This window comes from Xiphophorus couchianus, chromosome 24, assembly GCF_001444195.1.
Source record: "Xiphophorus couchianus chromosome 24, X_couchianus-1.0, whole genome shotgun sequence".
Classification (NCBI taxonomy): domain Eukaryota; kingdom Metazoa; phylum Chordata; class Actinopteri; order Cyprinodontiformes; family Poeciliidae; genus Xiphophorus; species Xiphophorus couchianus.
In genome coordinates, this window is record NC_040251.1 from 141654 (window position 1) to 164188 (window position 22535).

At 40.9% G+C, this 22535-nt stretch overlaps 1 protein-coding gene across 4 annotated transcripts in view; it reads left to right on the plus strand.

The window, feature by feature from the left end:
* The window catches only part of hecw2b (HECT, C2 and WW domain containing E3 ubiquitin protein ligase 2b), a 70293-nt gene that overhangs the window by 45759 nt on the left and 1999 nt on the right, over nucleotides 1–22535 (plus strand). For 3 of the 4 annotated variants that reach the window (XM_028010384.1, XM_028010386.1, XM_028010388.1), the window contains 10 exons: nucleotides 4612–4721; nucleotides 4801–4921; nucleotides 5018–5131; nucleotides 5210–5362; nucleotides 7947–8045; nucleotides 8203–8332; nucleotides 11645–11791; nucleotides 11890–12004; nucleotides 13613–13698; nucleotides 16228–16340. In XM_028010384.1, coding sequence (XP_027866185.1) covers nucleotides 4612–4721; nucleotides 4801–4921; nucleotides 5018–5131; nucleotides 5210–5362; nucleotides 7947–8045; nucleotides 8203–8332; nucleotides 11645–11791; nucleotides 11890–12004; nucleotides 13613–13698; nucleotides 16228–16340 — 1188 coding nt within the window. The remainder of the gene's footprint in view (nucleotides 1–4611; nucleotides 4722–4800; nucleotides 4922–5017; nucleotides 5132–5209; nucleotides 5363–7946; nucleotides 8046–8202; nucleotides 8333–11644; nucleotides 11792–11889; nucleotides 12005–13612; nucleotides 13699–16227; nucleotides 16341–22535) is intronic. The other variant, XM_028010385.1, reaches the window with a different exon arrangement.

Sequence of the window (22535 nt, forward strand, 5' to 3'; positions counted from 1 at the left end):
CAGTAGTCAGCCCAAAGGAGTTGTAATGAAGAGGTCGGGGCTGGCTATTGTGTGATAACAGACAGTCTACTAAAGTTTCCCCTTTACTATTAATAAGAGAGGTTATGTTTTTTTGCACTTCCAGTTTTATTTGCCATGCCAAGAGTTTCCCCTGTTTTTCTCCTTGTTCATAGAATGATTGATTTAATCTTAATAATCTGGAGGCCGCTCTGTCTGCAGATTCTTTTTCATATTGCGCCTTTAATAACAGCAATTCCTTCTCTGTTTCTGTGTTGCCATTTCTAAAAGCTTGCAGTTCTAATAATTTAATCTTAGATTCTAATTGTTGTCTGCTCTTGCGTTCTTTAGATTTTAATGGGGTGTAACTGATTATATAACCCCTCAAACATGCCTTAAAAGCGTCCCATTTTATACAAGCTGAAGTTTGTGTGGTATTGATACTGAAATATTCGTCTATCTTTATATTTATATAAATATTCGTCTCCAACATAATTAAGAAATTTCTCATCTTTCAGCCATTTCTGGTGTAAGCACCATCAAGGAGGGTCTCTCAACATGTTGTTATTAGAATGTAATAAATTACAGGGCGCGTGATCTGATATTAGTATGCTATCATAGCAACAATCAGTTATATTTGAGAGTAACAGTTCCAGTCGCCCCCTATAATGTATTTTCCTGTCAGCGATGAAAGGGCAAGAAAGGAGTTGGTATAGAAAACATCATCATCAGAGTTGGGACCATACACATTTACTAAGTTCAGAGTTTCTTGTAAAATGGACCCCTGAATAATCAGATATCTCCCCAATTTATCTTTAATAATATTGGTCACCTGAAAAGGAACAGATTATGAATTAGGATCATTACTCCCCTGGCTCTTGATGTAAATGGAGCTACATATACATCCCCCTGCCACCTCCTACGTAATTTTATATTTTCTTTCTCCAAGAGATGGGTCTCTTGTAAAAATACTATTTTAGAGTTTAAATCTTTCAGTTTGTTCATGACTTGTTTGATTTTTTTTGTTTTATGTAAGCCTCTACAGTTCCAGGATGTGCATTTAATTTCCATCCTCTGCGTCATGTCAACGTAAAAGACATTGATGCAATAACTCCACAAATATGTCCAAGAGGGGCAACAAAAACAACTGAACAGTTAACATACACCCACAATCCCTGAACTACCTGAACAAATAAAACCCCATTCCCAACCAAATAGTCAGGCCCTCCCAGTATATTGCTTCCAACCACTGACATGTATAGATCCTTATGATCTATTCTCTCAATTCTTAATCTCTACCAACAAAAAAAAAACTAAATATATGTACTGTACTCGACCTTCTCCTGCGTTTCCAACAGTCTAATTATCCCTATGCATTTGAGGTGATCTCTAGTGTGTATTATAGAGGTAGAACATCACAACAGAACAATGAATGTAGAAGTATAAGGTATATATAAAAAAATATATAATGCAGCTTCACGTTATACCATGTTAACATAATGATGATCTAACAAAACGGTATATTTATTAGAGACGCACCAACGCTACACTCCATCAGTACTGCATCTATTCAGTCACTCCGTTGCACTTATCTGTCCCTTCTGAATCCGATTGATGAACGTTTGGACCTCTGCTGGTGTGTTGAACTTGAAAGTTTCCCCTTGGTACGTTAGCACCAGTTTAGCCGGAGGGATGATGCCATGTCTCAGCCCGAGCTCGCGGAGGCGCTTGTGGACTCCATCGTACCGCTTGCGCTGCTTGTGTATCTAGCGACGTCGTTGTAGAATCTCACCCGCTGGTTCTTGTGGAGGATATCCGTTTTTGCTTTACTTGCTTTGAATATCAGATCCTTTTGTTTACAGTTAAGGAATCTCATAATTACGGTTCTTGGGGGTGCTTCTGCATTTCTTTTCGGGCCAACGCGGTGATCTCTTTCGAGAATCAGCGGATTTCTCAGGGCAGGCAACTCCAACACTTCTGGTAACCAGCTTTCCAAAAATCCACAGGCATCGGAGCCCTCTGCGCCTTCGGGGAGATTCACCAATCTAAGGTTGTTGAGGCGGGACCTCATTTCCATGTCAACTATTTTTTCCTCCATTAGCTTCTTCGTTTCCTCCAAGCTTTTAACTTTGTTAATTAGCGACATTTGCTCGTCTTCCATCGTGGACAAACGTTCCTCTGCATGCGTCAAATGCTTCGCACACTCACCCACTTCTTTGCTCACTGCTTCTATTGCTGTCATAACATCGTCAAATTTAGATCTGTGGTAGGAATCAATTCCTCCTTAGAAGGAGCAGCTGCTGCTGCTGCAGCTGCAGCCGTTGTTGTTGATATAGGCTGTGTTAAAACTGGAGAGACACCATCAGTTGGTGCAGGTACCGCTTGTTGTGGTCGTGGAATCGGGTAGGCGTCGAGATCTGGATCCAACACAGAGAGAGAACTCAAGTCCAGGTACAGACGTGTGGGAAGAGAAGAAGAATTGTAAGGTGGGGGTTTAACTCCCTTAGTTTTAGAAGCAGAAACATTTTCAGATTTAATCATAGAAATAGAAGCATTGTCATGTCGCCCCGCTATTTTCCCAGAATCATCCTTACATCCAGCCATTTGTTTAGCATTTTTCCATCTTTCCCTACAGTCTTGTTCTTTCATCCAGCATTCTAAACTCTCTTTATGTTTTTCAAGATCAACAAGACTCCTAGTCTCTATCTGTTTTTGTCTCTTAAAGCACGTTCTCTATTTTCTATTTCTCTTTGTACTTTTTTCAAAACAGAGAGTTTCAATGAACCACCCGTGGGGAAAATACCACATTTTATCCATTGATCCACTAAATTACACACTTTTTCCTCCATATTTTGTTATCATATAGTCAAACAATTCACCCTGAGGAGGAGATTGCATTCTGGAACCACGTAGACCCATTCTTCTTGAATTGGGTGGGATTTCCTCATTAGACTGCAAACGTCTTGCAGAATCCAACAAATCAGCTTTGTGGTAGCTCTGCCTCTTACTCCTTTAAGAGGGGCCTTTATTTCCAATAAAGGTCTTTAGGATTCTCTAAAGGTTTAGTTCCCCCAATTTAGAAAACCAAAACGTTAAGGACTTTCACTAGGACCCTCAGCCTAGAAACCCATGATTCCTTTTATTCTCTTCCGTTTGAGACTGTAATCCAAACAATGTCCAGAGGGACTCTTTCCCAACCGTTGTTTTCTTTTTTTAATTAATTATTATTTTATTTTATATAATTTTTATTCATTTATTTATTTATCTTATTAATTTCCCCCCGTGGGATTTTAACCCAACGTTTCCTCTTAACACCATCAATCTCTATTCCCCAGGGTGAAAGGCTTATCGGATCCTTTAGTATTTTAGATTTAAGAATTTGGAATTTGCAAAATGAATTTGTTAGCCTGAGTGAGTATCCCACCTAATAACAGTGGTTTTGAGTTTGTTGATCCCAGCACTGGAGCCGTGGAGCCGACCAACAGCCCTCATCACTCTTAATCGAGGTTTGAGGCTAGAGTTGAGTCCAGGTCGGCGCCTTAACGCTGTTCGTCGATGTCCTCGGATGTTCAGTCGAGGGATCCGGGTCACGGCACCAAACTGTCGTGGAAAAAACCTATTTCCAAGCACTGTTCAGGTGAAATCACTCAATCAGGTTTATTCATATATTGTGCACAATACAGAGAGCTTGTAGGACAATCAGTAACGAAGCAGGTCTGCACGAAAATCTCTGCCAGGCAGAGCCAACACATGAGTTTTGTACAAAGGGATAAGGGATCCAAAGCATGGGAAACAGACTGGTTCCCATGCAGCTGGGAAAAAACAACGTCCAACCTTGTTCATGTAACCCAAACAGCTTTAACTTGGTGGGAATATACAGAACTTAGAATAAACATATAGCAATACAACTAGCAGGTGTGACCTAATTGTATTTTTTCCACATCAACCCCAATGATTTTTCAGGTCCACCAGCATATTAGGGATGCACCGATTGTTCTCATTACTGGTCTTTAAAAAGCCTGGCATGCCGATCCCAATTTTGGCCGATTAACTGCAAACATGCAGACATGACCTGGTGAGCCTCAAGCCTTTCTTTTTGGAGAGCAGAAGAGTACAATGTTTGATATTTGGATCCCTGCTTGGGTAAATAACATCAGGAGGTAAGATTGGCTTCACATGCAAGTATTGACTAATCACCGATCTCCCAAATTTAAGGAAATCTGCTATGATAAATCTGGCTAGTAAATTGGTGCACCCCTACTGAATGTACAGTACCTCTAGTGAGTTCTGGTTCTGGAAGGACTCCTCCTTGTTGAAAGGGTCCCAAAAACCTCATAAGGGAGCAGAAAATGTATCCAGAATTTATTCCTAGATTCCTGTGTCATGTCAATTGTGCTGAGTTCATATGCAAGGCCAGCCCACTGTGGACATATCTAACATGAATTCACAACAGGATTATAATTGTTTTGGGTTTTTCATTAGTCTGAATGCTGTAGTCATTCAGGCACCACTTTTGGTTGTTTTACCTCCTTTCTGCCACCCGTGGTTTACATCTGGGCTACTCTGTTGTATTGCCTCAGTGTTTTAAGTCTTTCTCTCTGTCTCCCCTTGCAGTCTGTTTGAAGATGAAGTGATGTCCTATGTCCCTCCTCATGCCTTACTTCTCCCCAGCTACTGCCAGTCACCTCGGGGATCCCCTGTTTCCTCCCCGCAGAACTCACCAGGTATCTTATTGAAATATTAGCGAATACAAAAATATGTTCCTGAAACTACCGGTCAGTCCTTCTTTCTGTCTCACTGTAGGAACTCAGCGAGCCAATGCCAGAGCCCCAGCTCCTTACAAGAGAGACTTTGAGGCAAAACTCCGCAACTTCTACAGAAAACTGGAAACTAAAGGCTATGGTCAAGGCCCTGGAAAGCTAAAGTGAGCTGAATTTATATCTGTGTGTATCTTGTTACACATCCTCTCTTCGTTTTCGCTTATAGTTTGTGTTTCATGTTCATTTTTGTGCATATAAAGAGTGACTATCCGTCGGGACCATCTCTTGGAAGATGCTTTCAACCAGATCATGTGCTACTCCCGGAAGGACCTGCAGCGCAGCAAGTTCTACGTCAGTTTTGTTGGGGAGGAGGGGTGAGTGAGGTGGAAACCAATCTCGAAAAGAAAGTACAAGACAAGAGGTTTAAGCATTAATCTGTGTGTGTGTTACAGCTTGGACTACAGTGGGCCTTCTAGGGAGTTTTTCTTCCTGGTTTCCAGGGAATTGTTCAACCCATATTATGGTCTGTTTGAATATTCAGCCAATGACACCTACACCGTTCAGATCAGCCCCATGTCGGCCTTTGTAGACAATCACCATGAATGGTAATAATTTACACAAAAACACAAATTGTATTGAAATGAATGTACCACAATATAACTGATACATGTCTGAGAGTTATCAGAAGTTATTGGAATTTCAGCAGCCTGGAGGAATAGTTTCATGGTCCAAATGCTAGTTCTGATGCCCCATTTCAATCTTAGATAGAAGATTGGAAAAGTCTGAGGTCTACAGAGTGAAAAGAAATGGTTAGAGTATAGACCCTTGTGGCGCTCCTGTGCCTCTCGCCGCCTGGACAGAAACACGACCCTTCAGTCATAACGTGTTCTGTTTGTCAGGTAGACATTAATCCAGGTGACTGTTGAAGTCTCCACCTGTGTTTTGTGGAGTTTCTGACAGAGCCAATCAGACTGAATTGTGTTAAATGCACTGGAAAAATTAAAGAACATAATCCTCACAGTTCTGCCTGCTTACATGAGCACACTGCAGGGCAAGCATGTTTCCTTTCACAAGCTGATCTGCAGCCTTGTTCTGGTTCATTCTCTCCAGCTACTTCTTCACCTGACGTCTAGACTGCTCAAGGTGGCGGTGCCATTCTAGAATTTGATTGGCCCAGTCTAGTCAAAGAACCTTTTCTTCCAACAGACTGGGCCAACTTGTAATAAAACCACCCAATTTATCACTTCTACCATAATTATTTATGTCTGATGTTTATCTTTCAAAAGCAACTCTAAACAGGTGGGTGTTTAGTCTAGATTTAAGGGCACTCAAAATTTTGGCTGTTTTTCAGTTTTTTAGAAATTTGTTCCAGATTTACAGTGCATAGAAGCTGAATGCTGCTTCTCCATGTTTGCTTCTGGTTCTAGTCTGCTCTGCATCCCCAGACCTGAGCTGTCTGGAAGGTTGATACAACAACAGCAGATCTTTACTGTATTTTGGTGCTAAGCTGTTCAGTGATTTCTAAACTAACAATAGACTTATAGTCTGAGCTATAGGGAGCCAGTGTAGGGACTTTAAAACTGGGGAGTTATGCTCTATCTTCCTGGTTTTAGTGAGGATGGGAGCAGCAGCGTTCTGTATCAGCTGCAGCTGTAGGATTTTTTTAGGCAGACCTGAGAAGACACTGTTGTAGTAATTGATGCAACTAAATATAAACACATGAATGAGTTTCTCTAGATGCTGCTTAGACATTAGTTCTCTAATCCTGGAAATGTGACTTCTGTCCGCTTCGGTGAGAAGTTTCCAATTGAAACAAAGAAATCCCTGTTCTTTATGTAAGATTCAAACCAGTTGAATACTAGTTAGGTTGGAGAATCCAGTCGTTCCAGTAATATGTCATGGTCGACAGTGTCAAAAGCTGCAGAGGTCTAACAGAACCAGCACTGTGGTTCTCCCATAGTCCGTATTTATATGGATATCATTGAACGCGTTTACAAGGGCAGTCTCAGTAGTGTGGTGAGCCCGGAAACCAGACTGAAAGACATCAAAGCGGTTGGTTATCGTTAGGAAGCTATTTAACTGTTTAAACACAGCTTTTTCAATAGTTTTGCTGATGAATGTTAGGTTGGAGATCAGCCTGTAATTCTGCAGTAGTGATTTGTCCAAATTGTTCATTTTTATCAGTGGTTTGACACCTGCTGTTTTCAAAGCCTGGGGGAAACACCTGATGAAAGCGATGAGATTACTATTAGGATCAGATCATTTCTAATGACAGGCAGAACTTTTTCAAAGAAAGGTGTAGGTAGGATATCCATATAGCCGGAACTTGAACTTAATTGATTCATAATTTCTTCTAGGCTTTTATAGTTAAATTGTTGAAATTTAGCCATTTTTTTCTGTATTTGTTTTGTTTGGGCACAGCATTGGTACTGGATTTAGTGTGGATGTGCAGATTAAACCTTTGATTTTTTAAATTTTCTCTTCAAAGTTGGCAAATTTGTTACATGCTGCATTGATTGCAGTTCAGATGTTGCAGTCATTCTGTCAACTGTTGCAAGTAAAACTCAAGTATTGTTAATGTTTTTGTTTATGAATTCTGCAAAGAACGTTTCACTTGCGTGTTTTAGTGTTGAGTGATAGCTACACAGTATTTCTTTGTAGATTTCATAATAAACGGGAAGTTCAGTTTTACACCATTTGCATTCGGCACCAAGACATAGTTGTCTTGCAGATCTAACTGTGCATTTCTCCACTGAGACTTGTTCCTACCCGACATAATCTTCACTTTAATGGAGGCAATAAAATCAATGATACCTGAAATTTTAGAAAGGAAATTATCTATCAACTCATCTACGTCACTGCAGCTTACGGGTGAGGACAAAGAGTAGATTTGATTAAATGTTTCTGCTGTGTTGTCTGTGAAATAACTTTTTGTGATAGTAGCTGTTTTGGCTAAATGAGCCAATGTTGATTGTGCTTTCAAAGATAACAGCAAAATGATCAGACAGTGCAACATCAGTTACAGAGACATTGGAAATATTCACAGCAGATAATTAGATCCAGTGTGTGACCTCTATTGTGTGTTGCTTAGTTAATATGTTGAATTACACCAAGATTATCAAGAATATCCCACAGGTTTGTGTTCACTACAGTCATAAGGCTGAATATCCATTTGTTTGTGTGCCTCAGGTTCCGTTTCAGTGGCCGCATTCTGGGTCTGGCTCTGATCCATCAGTATCTGCTGGATGCCTTCTTCACCAGACCCTTCTATAAAGGCCTTCTCCGCATGTATGTTTACCCAGAATTAACCATGAACATAAACAAAGCATTTACCAATATTCATTTTAATTGTTTACAATTTTTTTATTGTAAGGCTACGCTCACTGGAAGCCCCAAAAACTCACACAAGTGCAGTCATTTATTGTTTGTCTTTTCCATTCTCCAGTCCCTGCGATCTGAGTGACCTGGAATATCTGGATGAGGAGTTCCACCAGTCTCTCCAGTGGATGAAGGACAATGATATAGAAGACATGCTTGACCTCACCTTTACTGTCAATGAGGAAGTGTTTGGACAGGTCAGACTCTGATATTACCTACATATTTAAATGCTTACTGCTATCTTGTTAACATGTGATCAATTAGAAAATATTGAAATAAAGTTTTTGGTCACAAATATACCTTTTTTTAATTTTTTTGGTTCAGATAGCCTTTATTTGCGAGCAGTTAGACAGAAAAGTAGGTACTAAGACAGTGGTTCTTAACCGGGGTTCGATCGAACCCTAGGGGTTCGGTGAGTCGGTCTCTGGGGTTCGGCGGAGCCTCCGCCACAAATATTTTTGTAACATCAATTTGATCAATTATGTAAATTCGTCATGACACACCCCGCTTGGCCATCACTTGCTGCAGGTGATCACGTTACATTAATTGACCAATCAGTGCTGCGGGGAATTTAGCGTGCTCAGTAGTCACCGTGTGGTTTCTTTCTTAATGTTTTAATCCATACTATGTCAAGCAAAAAAAGAAAGTGGTCGGACGAATATGTACAACATGGATTCACATGTATCACAGAACGTGATGGGAGTCAGCGTCCTATCTGCATGATTTGCAATGTCAAGTTGAGCAACTCTAGTCTCACACCGGCAAAACTGAAGGAACACTTCTTGAAGCTGCATGGAGATGGGGAATACAAGAACACAACGCTCGCTGAATTCAAGGTGAAAAGAGCCAGATTCGATGAAAGGGCCACTCTGCCTGCTCTTGGATTTGTATCCATGAACAAAACGATCCTCACCGCATCGTACGAAGTTGCTTACCTGATCGCAAAGCAGGGCAAGCCGCACACCATCGGTGAAACACTCATAAAACCAGCGGCGTTAAAGATGGCGAATCTGATACTCGGAACAGCGGCCGAAGGTAAATTATCCCAAATTCCTCTTTCAAATGACACCATCAGTGACAGAATAGAGTGCATGAGTAAAGACATCTTGGCTCAAGTAGTCGCAGATCTAATTTCAAGTCCGGCAAAATTCAGCCTTCAACTCGACGAGACCACAGACGTTTCTAATCTAAGCCAGCTTGCTGTTTTCGTGCGCTATGTGAAAGACAACATCATAAAAGAAGAGTTTTTATTTTGTAAGCCTCTTACAACAACAACTAAGGCAGCCGATGTGAAGAAGTTTGTGGATGACTTCCTCAGAGACAACAATCTTTCATGGGATATGGTTTCTGCAGTTTGTACGGATGGAGCTCCAGTCATGCTGGGAAGAAAGTCTGGTTTTGTTGGGCTAGTAAAAGCCGATGCACCACACATCATTGTTACGCATTGTATTCTGCACAGACATGCGTTGGCAACAAAAACCTTGCCTCCAAAAATGGCAGAAGTATTAAAAACTGTAGTGGAATGTGTGAACTATGTGCGAAATAGTGCTCTGAGGCACTGCATCTTCAGTGAGTTGTGTAAAGAAATGGGCTCTGAATTCGAGGTACTCCTGTACCATTCTAATGTTCGGTGGTTATCCCGGGGACAGGTGCTGAATCGTGTTTTTGCCATGTGTGTGGAATTAGCCCTGTTTTTGCAAGAGCACCAACATTGTCATGCAGATTGCTTCAAAAATCCTGAGTTCATTCTCATTTTAGCGTACATGGCTGATATATTCGCAGCTCTAAATCATCTCAATCAGCAGATGCAGGGTGGTGGAGTCAACATCATGGAAGCAGAAGAAAACCTGAAAGCTTTTAAAAAAAAACTACCGTTATGGAAACGACGAACAGAGAACAATAACTTCGCAAACTTTCCCCTTCTGGACGACTGTGCAATTAAGATCGAAGATGTGTCTGGAATCGGAGACATTTCTGTATCCATGGAACTGAAGCAAACAATTGCCACGCACTTAGATGAGCTTGCAAAGTCTCTCGACGGATATTTCCCTACAAGAGAGTCATATCCAGCATGGGTGAGACAGCCGTTCACGTTTGCTGTTGAGACAGCAGATGTCAATTATGAATACCTTGACAAAATCACTGAAATTCAGCAGAGCCAGGTTCAACAGCAACTCTTCAGAACAACAACACTCTCAACGTTTTGGTGTCGACAGTTGGAAAAGTACCCAATTATTGCTAAGAAAGCCCTGGAATTTTTTATACCATTTGTTACAACATACTGTATCTCTGCGAACAATCCTTTTCGAGGATGCTGGACATAAAAACAAAGAAAAGGAACAGACTTTGCTGTGAAAATGACATGAGAGTAGCACTTGCCAAGGTGAAGCCACGCATATCTGAACTGGTCTCTCAAAAACAACAGCAGAAGTCACACTGATTTACAGGTATGTAATTTGTTGTGAGTTGTGTTGGTTTTGTTCTTTGATCAAGGTGATGTTCATGCACAGTTCATTTTGTGTACCAGTAAAAAAAATATATATATATCTACGTCTTGAATTTGGAAAAAAATCATATTTGATTTATCACTAAAGAAGGGTTCGGTGAATGTGCATTGAAACTGGTGGGTTCGGTACCTCAAACAAGGTTAAGAAACACTGTACTAAGAGAAGGGGAAGACATACAGCAAAGGTCATCAGGTCTCGAAACTGTGACGTCCATGTAAGGATTGTGCATTGCCCCTGCGCTACCACAGCAATCCATCATAAGTATTTTCTTCTGTGTAATGTGACTCCATAACGTTTGCAGACTACAAATTACCTGTTTTTAGATTATTTACTACATGTTCAAAAGAAAATGCAGCTTGGCAAGCCTAAGTACCTAGGCGCAATGCTACTTGTCAAACTACTGGATGGTGTTTGCAAAGCTGCCAATCCAAGACTGCCATTCATTTTCCTTGGCGATGATTGACAAGAGATAAAACTGTAGCTTCTGCAGTCTTGCTAAGACTGTTTCCGCTGTGTGCATTAATGCATATTAAGATATATTAGTGTTGATCTAATAAAAAAATATATTGTTCCATAGTATAAGTCGCATTAGTCAAAAAAACGGAAAAAACAACAACATATCAGACATACTGGAAGGTAAGTCACATTTAACCTTTCAGAGTGAAAGTTCAATGAGAAAATTCAGTGAATACTCTTGTCTTCTCCCATCTTAACTTTAATGCTGATGTTTCCAATTGGGGTGCAGTTTTCTGGCTGAATTTTTATCTTTTATCTTTAAAAAGCCGGACCTGCCAATTCCGGTTGAAAGCAACAGTCAATTGCTGATCTCCCAAAATTAAGAAAATGAGGGCCGATTTATCAGTGTACCCTTTGTTCCCAAACCCAGCTCCACTGAGGTCGTGGATTCTGCTTTTGAAAGTGGCTAAAGCATTATTACATCAGTCTCTCTGACTTTCAGACTCAAACACTGATTTAGCTTTGAGCTAAACATGCTTTTTGTAGATCACAGAACGGGAGCTGAAACCTGGTGGAGGGAACATCCCTGTCTCAGAGAAGAACAAGAAAGAGTACATCGAGCGAATGGTGAAATGGAGGATAGAGCGAGGAGTCGTCCAGCAGACTGAAAGCCTGGTCAGAGGTTTTTATGAGGTGGGGTTGTGTCAGCTCTGTAAAAGCAAAACAGTTTGTAAGGCATATTTCAATCTTACAGAACATTTATTACCTTTACAATAAATGTCCTTCTTCAGGTGGTGGATGCGAGGTTGGTGTCTGTGTTTGATGCCAGGGAGCTGGAGCTGGTCATTGCTGGCACTGCTGAGATTGACTTATCAGACTGGAGGAGCAATACTGAATACAGAGGAGGTACACAGGGATCAATAAAGTAATCTCTGAAAAAATGTTAAATGTTTTCTTAGAAATAATAGTGGTTGACCCTCCTTCTAGTTGAAACACAGTCTGGAAGATTATGGATTTAGATTTAAGTTTTTTCCAGTTCTGGATCAAATAATGAGAAATTACAGTATGGAAATTTACAGACTTTATTTCCTATTCTTCCTTCTCTCCTTTATTCCTTGTGTCCTTCCTTTCTTGTATATTTTCTTATTTACCTGTCATCACTTTTACTTCCTCTGTCGTGTACTTCTTCAGTTCTCCCTTAATTTTTTTCTGTGACTCCCTCATAAATAAAACTATTTTCTTTTTTCCTGTTTTGATTCCTTAATTGTGTCAATGACACATTTATTTGTATAGCACTTTAAAAACGGGTTTAAAACTGCACCAAATGCTGTACAAAATTTATAATAAAATAAGTTGATGAAAAGAAACAGAAAATACAAGAAAAAAATGTATAATGTTAAATAATAAGAGTAATAATAAGTAAACAAAATAAAAACACCACAACAGAAGAGCTACAGTATCAGGTCTCAATTAAAGGACATAGAATAAAAATGAGTTTTAAAAAACTATTTAAAATGATCCAGGTTGTGGGCAGATCTAATCTGGAAAGGTAGATTATTCCATAGAATAGGAGCAGCAACGGAGAAGGCCCGATTTCCTTTTCTCTCAAAGCCAGTCCGAGGGACTTTCATTTGCAGCTGATTGTTTGATCTTAAAGTTCTGGACACAGAATGAAGTTTCAAAAGATCCTGAAAATAAGGAATGGCTAACCTGTTTAAAACTTTATAAGTTGCTAAAAGAATCTTAAAATCTATTCGATATGAAACAGGAAGCCAGTGTAAGGAGGCCAATATTGAACTTAGATGGTCATGCTTCCGGGTGCCTGTAAGAAGCCGAGTTGCTACATTCTGGATCACTTGAACAGGCTGTATCAGTGATTCATTCATGCCTTTACAAAAAAATTACAATAATCCAATCTACATGTAATGAAGGCATGGATAATTCCTTCAAAATCCTTTTAAAAAAAAATCTGATTTCACCTATGTTAAAATCCGCAAGTGATAGAAACTTGATTTAGCAACAGAACTAACTTGTTTGTCGAATTTTAAACAGCTATCAAAGATAAAACCAAGATTTCTGGCTGAAATCCGACAAAACGGAGCTAAAGAACCAAGTATCGAGTCTGGATTTTTAGTGTGAAGGTTTTGACCAAATAATATGACTTGAGTTTTGCTATGATTGAGTTGAAGAAAATTTAGTTCCATCCATGATCCAACTTCAGCTGTTCTGTCTTTTTTCACTCCTTCCTTGTGTGTTTCCTCTTTATCTCGTCTCCTTCCTTTTTTTCAGCTCCATCTGTCAGTTTCTGCTTTTTTCTGGTTGCATATGTAATGCCATACATATGGAACCATATGTTCCACTGTGCCTGCGTACACTGAACCATATTTGTAGTTTTGCATTTTAACTTAGTGAGAACAACTGGGAAGTCTTGGGTACTGAATGGCATGGAACTCTGATATGATATATGTATGCGGACCCAGTTCATAATGATACAACAGGATGTGTCGTTTTCAGGTTACCATGACAACCATATTGTGATCCGGTGGTTCTGGGCTGCAGTGGAAAGATTCAACAATGAGCAGAGATTACGACTCTTGCAGGTAGGCTAGTTTGTACATGGGAATGTAGCAGATGTCAAGCTAAATATTAGCATAGTAGAATATTTTTATAGATGTAACCACTGTTCTAGTTTTCCCCTATGAACAGCGCCCAGATTCTCTGACCTACTATCAACTACCTCACAATGAGAAAATAATGTATTAATTGGCAACAATATATGTAGTGAATAGAGTGCGTAACTGAGCACAAGAGCAAGACATAGCTATAAGTAAGATCTAAATGCAGTGCGACTGTGACCTTATACTAAAATAAGGAAGGAAAATGGTAAAGTTGAATATGTACCAGTTTAATAAACCGTACTGGTCACTAATAAACCAAGGGCAATGCACATTAACAGAGCACAGATAACTTTCAGCACCATGGAACAATAGCACAGAAGGTATCCCACCCATTAATTAGATATTAATCGCAGGAAGTGCTACACTCAATATTACAACCCCAATAGATTAGTAATAAGATTTTAAGCACACTTAGTGCAACTGTGCTGTCTCAGAACCAGAACTGTTCAAAACAACCCCTTTAAACAAGTGGTATTCAATAAACAAAAACAATAAAGCTGAATGTATGAAATACAAATACTGTTGGCACCAACCACACTATTCAGTTTCTTGAGTTATTAAAGCAGTCCGTTGGCTTTTCAAACGTTGCAGGCCTGAGGAGACTCTGTTAGCATTCGTCCTCGGAATAGCAGTTCCAATGATGGCGGCTCCCAGAACAACCACGAGGAATGGGTTACTCACCCCACCATGGATTACCAGTTTTAACCGAACGGCAATAAAACCGCTCCAACTTCGGTCCCACCGTCCGTTCCGGCTCACGAGCGAGGTTCGGATCTGCAGCTCCAAAATCCAAGCAAAACGTTGAGCGTGGTCCGGATCCGTGGCTCGAAAAACCAAGCAAAACGTTCAGGAAAAGTTGGTAGCTCCAACAGGTTAGCAATAAAAAAAATATATAATAGTCCACAGCGGCACAGGTCCAACCTCGTCCATGAACGGCCGCCGGCCGACTGACTGTGCTTAGCAGCGGCACTTACACCTCCAGTATCGTTCTCACCCCAGTCCATCACAACCAATCAAATTGCTTAAACTTGATTTTGCCCTTGACTGACCAGTAAGGTAGAGCCAAGTAAAACTGATGCATTTACTGGCGGTAGTAAATAACAATATGTGAGTGTAAAACATTTACCAAGTTAAGAAAACGTGATTACTACTGTTTAAGGTGAAAAGAGCTACAATGCATTGTATTTAAGAAAATGTTTAAGGAGTGTGGGAGAAAAGAGTGATATATATATATATATATATAACCTGAGGGGTTACATACAGTGACGTGCGGTGAGGTTCATAGCTGGTGAGGCACTGACGTCATCAGAATCAGATTTGCAAATAGATGCATAGATTGACAGCAGTTTACAAGTTATGTTTCACTTCTGCATCCTTACACATACAAACTGTAGCTCACAAAACACACATTTCCTTAAAAAACAAAACAAAATAAATGTTATTACTGTCTTACCTGCTTCGATTGAAAGTCCACTTGAGAAAACTTTTTAGTGTTGTAATGTAGTCATCCATGTCGAAAGTCGGGATAAGCGAGAGGAAAAAAATCACTATCTCTATTATAATCTATCGCTGCACTTGACTTGCTTCCCGAATCGTTTAGCCTAGCTCGCTGTCACTTACTCGGCAGTTGAGAAGTGAACAAGACGAACGTCTGGGATCTTGAGCGCCCCCTGCCATGAGGCAAGAGAACTGCCTGCCTCACCTCGAACCTGTTCTCTGCCGTTTATAATCGCTCATTACACGAAACACGTTACACAAACACAGTTGGTGACAAAAAGCACTGTACATTATATACATAAGCTAAATTAATGGAAATAAGTTCACATATTAAATTTGTTTAAACCATTTTATTGACGCCGTACAGCAACATGCTCTCTCCGCTTAGCAGCCAGCGCAGAGCCAGGGGTTGCGCAATCCAAGGTGAGGCAGAGCTCGCTGCTGCCTCACCGGCATCGCTTCCAAGCATTTGAATGGGAAAATAAGAAAATTCAGCGATTTTGAACAAATAAAAATCGAAATTGGTGAAGCTACATGAAAAATAAATATTTTTTAGTACAAACCACCGGATGAATATAACAATTTAAATTACTTTATGATTATATATTTTCTTTCTTTCCATGATGGCTGGTGAGGCACTGCCTCACCTGCCTCCCCTGACTGCACGTCACTGATAGATAATTTCATTCAAAAAGTAAAGAACGTGTATTTTTAATGTCCATGGAGTGATGTATTTTGGACATATAAGTAATATGCACCAACAGATCTTTCTATTTTAAGATTCAGATTTTCTGAAAATCTGAAGTTTGACTGTAATCCAAAATCATTGAGTAATGTGTAATGAATTTATAATGAGATTCACTCTTCAGACAAAATAATAAATAAAGAGACTTTAACTGAAATATATTTGTTTTCCACACTAATTCTGCTCCCTCTTTGTCTCCATCTATTGAGTTTGTGACAGGAACATCAAGCATTCCATATGAGGGCTTCGCTTCACTGCGTGGCAGCAATGGACCTCGCAGGTTCTGTGTGGAGAAGTGGGGAAAGATCACCTCACTGCCCAGGTGCCTGATCTTGATGACACTTTAATCCAGTTTAATTAGGGCTGAGAAAATTTTGTCCTCAGATCTAAGACACCTGATTCAGATAATCGAATCATCTCTTTAACCCGTCCATCAATTTTAGCAGGTGTTTAGAACACAAAAGACACCTTAAGAATTAGAGTTGCAATTCTTAACAACGTACTATGGTTCTTTAAGAATAATTAAAAAACTAAAACCCAACCGTTTTTAATATTGCTCTGTTTGGTCTTATAGGGACATCTACAAGGTTCACAGTAGGGCTGAACAATACGGCTTAAAAATGTATCAAAATATCAGCACTATGTATTGGTTGATATTGATAATTATTAATTAGTTTTAAGTTTTACATATCTGGAAATACTGCTAAATTTTTTGGTGTGACATTTCCTGTTTTATTCACAGCTTTCACTTTTATTTTTAAGTAGTTTTGAAGAACGGCAATGAAACCTTAAACTGCTGCTGTGCAAGTTGTTCAACAGGGTTGTTGCTTGTTAATCAAAGATTGAGTGAGTTACAGATGCCACTCACCTAATTTAGCTGCCTGTGATACGTTAAGTGGCTAAAGTCTTTCCTCTGCCTATATCCCCCAGAATGAGGTGCAATACTAGATTGGAGTTCAGTGAAATTACTGACAATTTTATCAGATGTACAGTATGTATAACTGACATCTGTATAACTGTCTGTCACAACATATATTGTTACTGGTTTATTGTCCAAACCCATTTTACAGAAACTAAATGACACTAAATTAAAAATGAATGACTTGGTTGATAAATAATAAAAATCGAAAGAACAGGTTGAATACATTTATGGTAATCAGTTTGAGTATCTAAAAAAGCTTGGCTCTATGTATGGACCGTTGCAGCTTGACGTCACCTGCTCAAGATCCCACCCCCATCTCCCTGCTGGGGGTCAAAAAGCTGCTGACTGACGATGACTATCTTTGGTTTTAGTTGTTATCAATATAATGCACTAAATCTTAAATGTATAGAATAGAATAGAATTCAACTTTATTGTCATTGCACTGTCACAAGTACAAGCAACGAGATGTAGTTTGCATCCATCCAGAAGTGCTCTACGAGATATAAATATTTATTTACAGATGTACAAGACTATGTATGTATGGACTGTAAGGGGTTATACCAAAGAGATATACTGTAGATATTATACAGATTATACAGAATATACAAGAATGTTAGGGAATGGATTATATATGTATATAATATAAAGATAAATAATGGCAGATAAAATTTACAGGTTGTATGTGTGTGTGAAGAAAACAGTCCGTGATGTGTGTGTGTGTGAGGATAGTCCATGTGTTATTGTTGTATGAGAGGATAGGGGAGTACAGTCCTTATAGTTTATGTTTTATGTCAGGAGGCGTTCAAAAGCGTGACAGCTGTGGGAAAGAAGCTGTTCCGGTGCCTGGTGGTTCTGGTCCGTAGGCTTCTGTAATGCCTCCCAGAGGGCAGGAGGGAAAAGAGTGTGTGTGCTGGGTGAGTGGAGTCCTTTGTGATTTTCCCGGCCCTTTTCAAACACCGCTTCCTGTAGATGTCCTTGATGGCAGGGAGCGGTGCCCCGGCGATATACTGGGCAGTTTTCACCACCCTCTGCAGCGCCTGCTGGTCAGAGACAGAGCAGTTCCCTTACCAAGCTGAGGATGCTCTCAATGGTGCAGCGGTAGAAGTTCGTGAGGATCTCTGAGGACAGGTGGTTCTTCCTCAGGGTCCTCATGAAGAAGAGGGGCTGATGCGCCTTCTTAATGAGTTTGGAGCAGCTGGTCGTCCAAGTCAGGTCCTCGGAGATGTGGACTCCCAGGAACTTAAAGGTGTCCACACGCTCCACCACTGTCCCCTTAATGTGGATGGGTGGATGTAGGTCAGCATTCCTCTTGAAGTCTACGATAAGCTCCTTGGTCTTCTCGGTGTTCAGCTGCAGGTTGTTTTTGTCGCACCACTCAGCCAGACGGTCTACCTCCTCCCTGTAAGCGGCCTCGTCATTATCTCTGATGAGGCCGATCACCGTGGTGTCGTCTGCGAACTTGATGATGGCGTTAGAGCCATGGACAGGTCTGCAGTCGTAGGTGAAGAGGGAGTAAAGGAAGGGACTCATCACACAGCCTTGTGGCACTCCGGTGTTTATGATGATGGTGGATGAGAAGTGGTTGTCCAGCCGGACATGTTGAGGTCAACTGGTCAGGAAGTCGAGTAACTAGTTACACATGAGTGAACTGATGCCGAGGTCTGTGAGTTTGGTAATGAGTTGTGATGGGATGACAGTGTTGAATGCTGAACTAAAATCTAAGAACAGCAGTCTGGCGTAAGTGTTCTTACTGTCCAGGTGAGAAAGGACAGAGTGCAGCGCTATAGAGACTGCATCCTCTGTGCTCCTGTTCTGCCTGTATGCAAATTGGTGGGGGTCTAGTGTGGGGGAGAGACAGGATCTGAGGTGTGCTAGGACCAGCCGCTCCAAGCACTTGGTAATGATGGGGGTAAGGGCTACCGGGCGGTAGTCATTGAGTCTGGTTGGGTTGGGATTCTTGGGAATTGGGACGATGGAGGTAGACTTGAAGCAGGTCGGTACCACAGCGCGGGCCAGGGACAGGTTGAAGATGTCCGTCAGCACTCCTGCCAGCTCCCCAGAGCACGTTCTGAGGACACGTCCAGGTATGCCATCAGGACCCGCAGCCTTGTGGGATTTAATCCTGCTCAGAGCCGCTCCTACGTCAGTGGGGAGGAAAGTCAGTGGCTGTTGGCCTGGGGTGGTAGCTGCTTTGGTTGCAGTTATGGTATTCCCTCTCTCAAAACAAGCATAGAAGTTGTTAAGTTCGTTGAGGAAGGAGACGTTAGTAGAAGCGGGGGTGGTATTGGGGTTCTTGTAGTCTGTGAGAATCTGAAGGCCTTGCCACATACGTCGGGGGTTGGAGTTAGAAAAATGATCCTCCACCTTCCTTTTGTAGTGGTGTTTGGCCTTCTTGATTCCCTTCTTCAGCTCAGCCCTGGCTTCACTGTAAGTCTGTGCATCCCCTGACCTGAAGGCGATGTTGCGGGCCTTCAGCAGGAGACGAACGTCTCGGTTCATCCAGGGTTTCTGGTTGGGGTACATGGTAATGCGTTTGCAGGTGGTGACACGTTCTGTGGTGGTGGAAATATGGTTCAGTACAGATGAGGCGTACTGATCCAAGTCTGTATGGTGGTAAATAGTCCAATCTGTATTCCTGAACTGGTCCTGGAGCACAGCGTCTGAGCCCTCTGGCCACACCTTTACTGTCCTCACGGTAGGTTTCACACATTGGATGAGTGGTAAGTACCGAGGTGTGAGGAACAGGGAGAGATGGTCTGATTGTCCGATGTTGGGGAGGGGTGTCACATTGTAGGCTCCAGCCAGATTGGAGTAGGGTCTTGTCTCCTCTGGTGTGGCAGGAGACATGTTGGTGTAATCTGGGAAGAACTGTCTTCAAGTTGGAGTGATTGAAATCACTCGCAAAAATAAAAGCAGTCTCGGAGTATTTGGTTTGGTGTTTGCCAATAGCCGCATAGAGTTCTTTCATGGCTAGCTTGGCGTTAGCATCGGGGGGGTGGGGAATCGAGGTGAATTCCCTTGGGAGGTAATAAGGTCTGCATTTGACAATTAAAAACTCCACATTCTGTGAGCAGTGACTCTCGGTAGTAGCAGAGTCTGTGCACCAAGCTTTGGTAATATAAATGCACAAACCTCCGCCTCTGGTCTTGCCGGATAGTGATGGAATTTTCGGCTCCTTTTCGAGATGCGGCTCTAATGGCTCTTCTTACTGTGGAGAGCCGACTCTTTCGGCTCCCCATATATATTTTTGACATTATTAATTAATTAATAGCTTAAACCTAATTTTATAATATTTTGTTTCATTATTGACATTGTTAAGCACTTATGATGAGTAAAAATGCTGCATAACAATGCTTTATAAATAAACCTTTTATTATAACCAATTAAATTATCACAAAATAGCACCACTTCCACAAAAATAACTTAAAATAAATTAAACAGTTAAATATAAATACAAACACCCACCACAATACGAAAAAGTATCAAAGCAGCTTCATAACAGAAAAGGTGCCACAATACAAATATCAAATAATATTCAGTGTTATGTGTGATTGGTCAGATGTGTGGAGCACACGCTTGACATGAGGGCAGTGGACCGACCGAGGGAAAAAACTCTCCGCTGTAGCGCTGGCAGAAGAGCAAAACGCGCAAGGAGAAGGAGAAGGGGGGGAGAGACAGCGAGGCACCGCAGGACAAAATAAAACGATGTGGGGAAAAACTATCGGCTCTGGCACTTGCAGAGCACAAGCACAACGACAGGGAGGCGGAGAGACAGCGATATACTGTAGAAAAAAACCCGGCTCCCAAATAGGATCCTAAAACGGCTCCCATTGTGGAGCCGGTTCCAATCGTTCACGTCAAAGAGCCGGCTCTTAGAGCCGGATCGTTCGCGACCGACACATCACTATTGCCGGAAGCATCTGCTGTCCTCTCGGCTCGGTGTGTGTGGCGTCCACTTAGCTGGATAGCATTGTCCGGGCAGCTGTTGTTTAGCCATGTTTCAGTGAAAAACATGACATTTGAGTCCATAATCCGTCTGTCACTCGTAATGGTTAGTCGTAACTCATCCATTTTATTAGCCAGAGAATGGACATTGGCGAGGAAAATGCTGGGTAAAGGGAGCCGCTGTTGTGTTAGCTTTAGCCTAGCTCGCACCCCTCCACGCTTACCCCGCCTTTGTTTACGTTCTCGTCGCGGCCTGCGTACACTTCCACCCAGCCGGGAGAAGTGAGCAGCCTCCGGTGTTCTGGAGATCTCTGGGATGAGTCGGAGATCGGCGATCATAGAGTCAAATTTGTAGCTCCAAAGGTCCAGAAGTTCATGTCTGCTGTAGCGCAGCAACGCTGTGCAATTCTTTAAAAAATGTCCAGTCATGAATAGATAAAAAACCACTAAAGAGCAGATTCTGGAGAGACGCTGAGCCTCGCGTTGTTCACGCGCCGCCATATACAAAAAATACAATGCTTTAAATCAAGATAAAAAAAATAGCAGAGGAAGGAAGTAGTTCAGTTATTATTGCTTGAGTTGGACAACCATAATATGTAGATGTCATGTGGAATTCTGTCTTGATTCAGTTACAAAAAAAAGACCTGAACACAAACTCTGTCAGATCAAATTCAAATTCAAAAATGCTTTATTGATTCCAAAGGGAAATTAAATGTTGTAACTTGTAATTTCAAGTCTTCAAAGAGTTATTTTAAGACTTGGATCTTGAGGACTCTATCTATCCACCGTCTACCCCCTGCAATTTGCTGCACCCTAACGACTGATTAAGACTTTATTTATTTATCTATTTATCACTGATGTACCACTCCTATTTTGTTATGTTCTAGAAACATAATGACAAACAAAAGTTCTTATGTCTTAACACACAACATTAATGGTTAAGACTATAAGGTTAAGACTACATAGCATAATTAAGACTACACACCTTTACTTGAAGTGAAGATGATCCCAGTAGTGTTGAATAAACTCTGAATTCCTTCTAGAAAACGTGAGAACCTATTGATCAAAATTGTTTGTAAAACCAGTTAATGAAAATTAAGTTCTAAATATTGTTAATGCTGAAAAAATAAAACATCCTCTGACTATAATGACATTGATATGCTATTGGTAAAAAAGTACTTCAGGGGATTTTTAACAAATCTACAGGAGAGAGAATCTACAACTTTTGAATACTATTACCTCAGAATTCATTACAATTAAAAGCTGGTTGGATATGAATATGTATTGCCCCAAGGACACAACAGAGGCAGACATAGTGAGAATTGAATCGGCGAGCCACCGATTGCAGGACTAAATCCTACCACCATCACCACTGTCATTCCGAAATTATGTGCATTTTCCAGACACAGTGTCATTTTATAGTACAATCAAGTGACTATTACCTTCAGTTGTTATGAAAATGGTTTATGTCTCAAAAACAGCTTAAAAATGTTAAGTAAAAAAAATTTGACTTCACAACATCTGATGCCTAGAAATTAGCTTCTGTCTAAGAATTTCCCTCCCTTTCCCACAGTCTTCCTTCAGCACATCATCACACAAAGTTTCTCCAACTATGCCGTTTTTACATCTGTCCTTAGGAGTGTTGCAGTT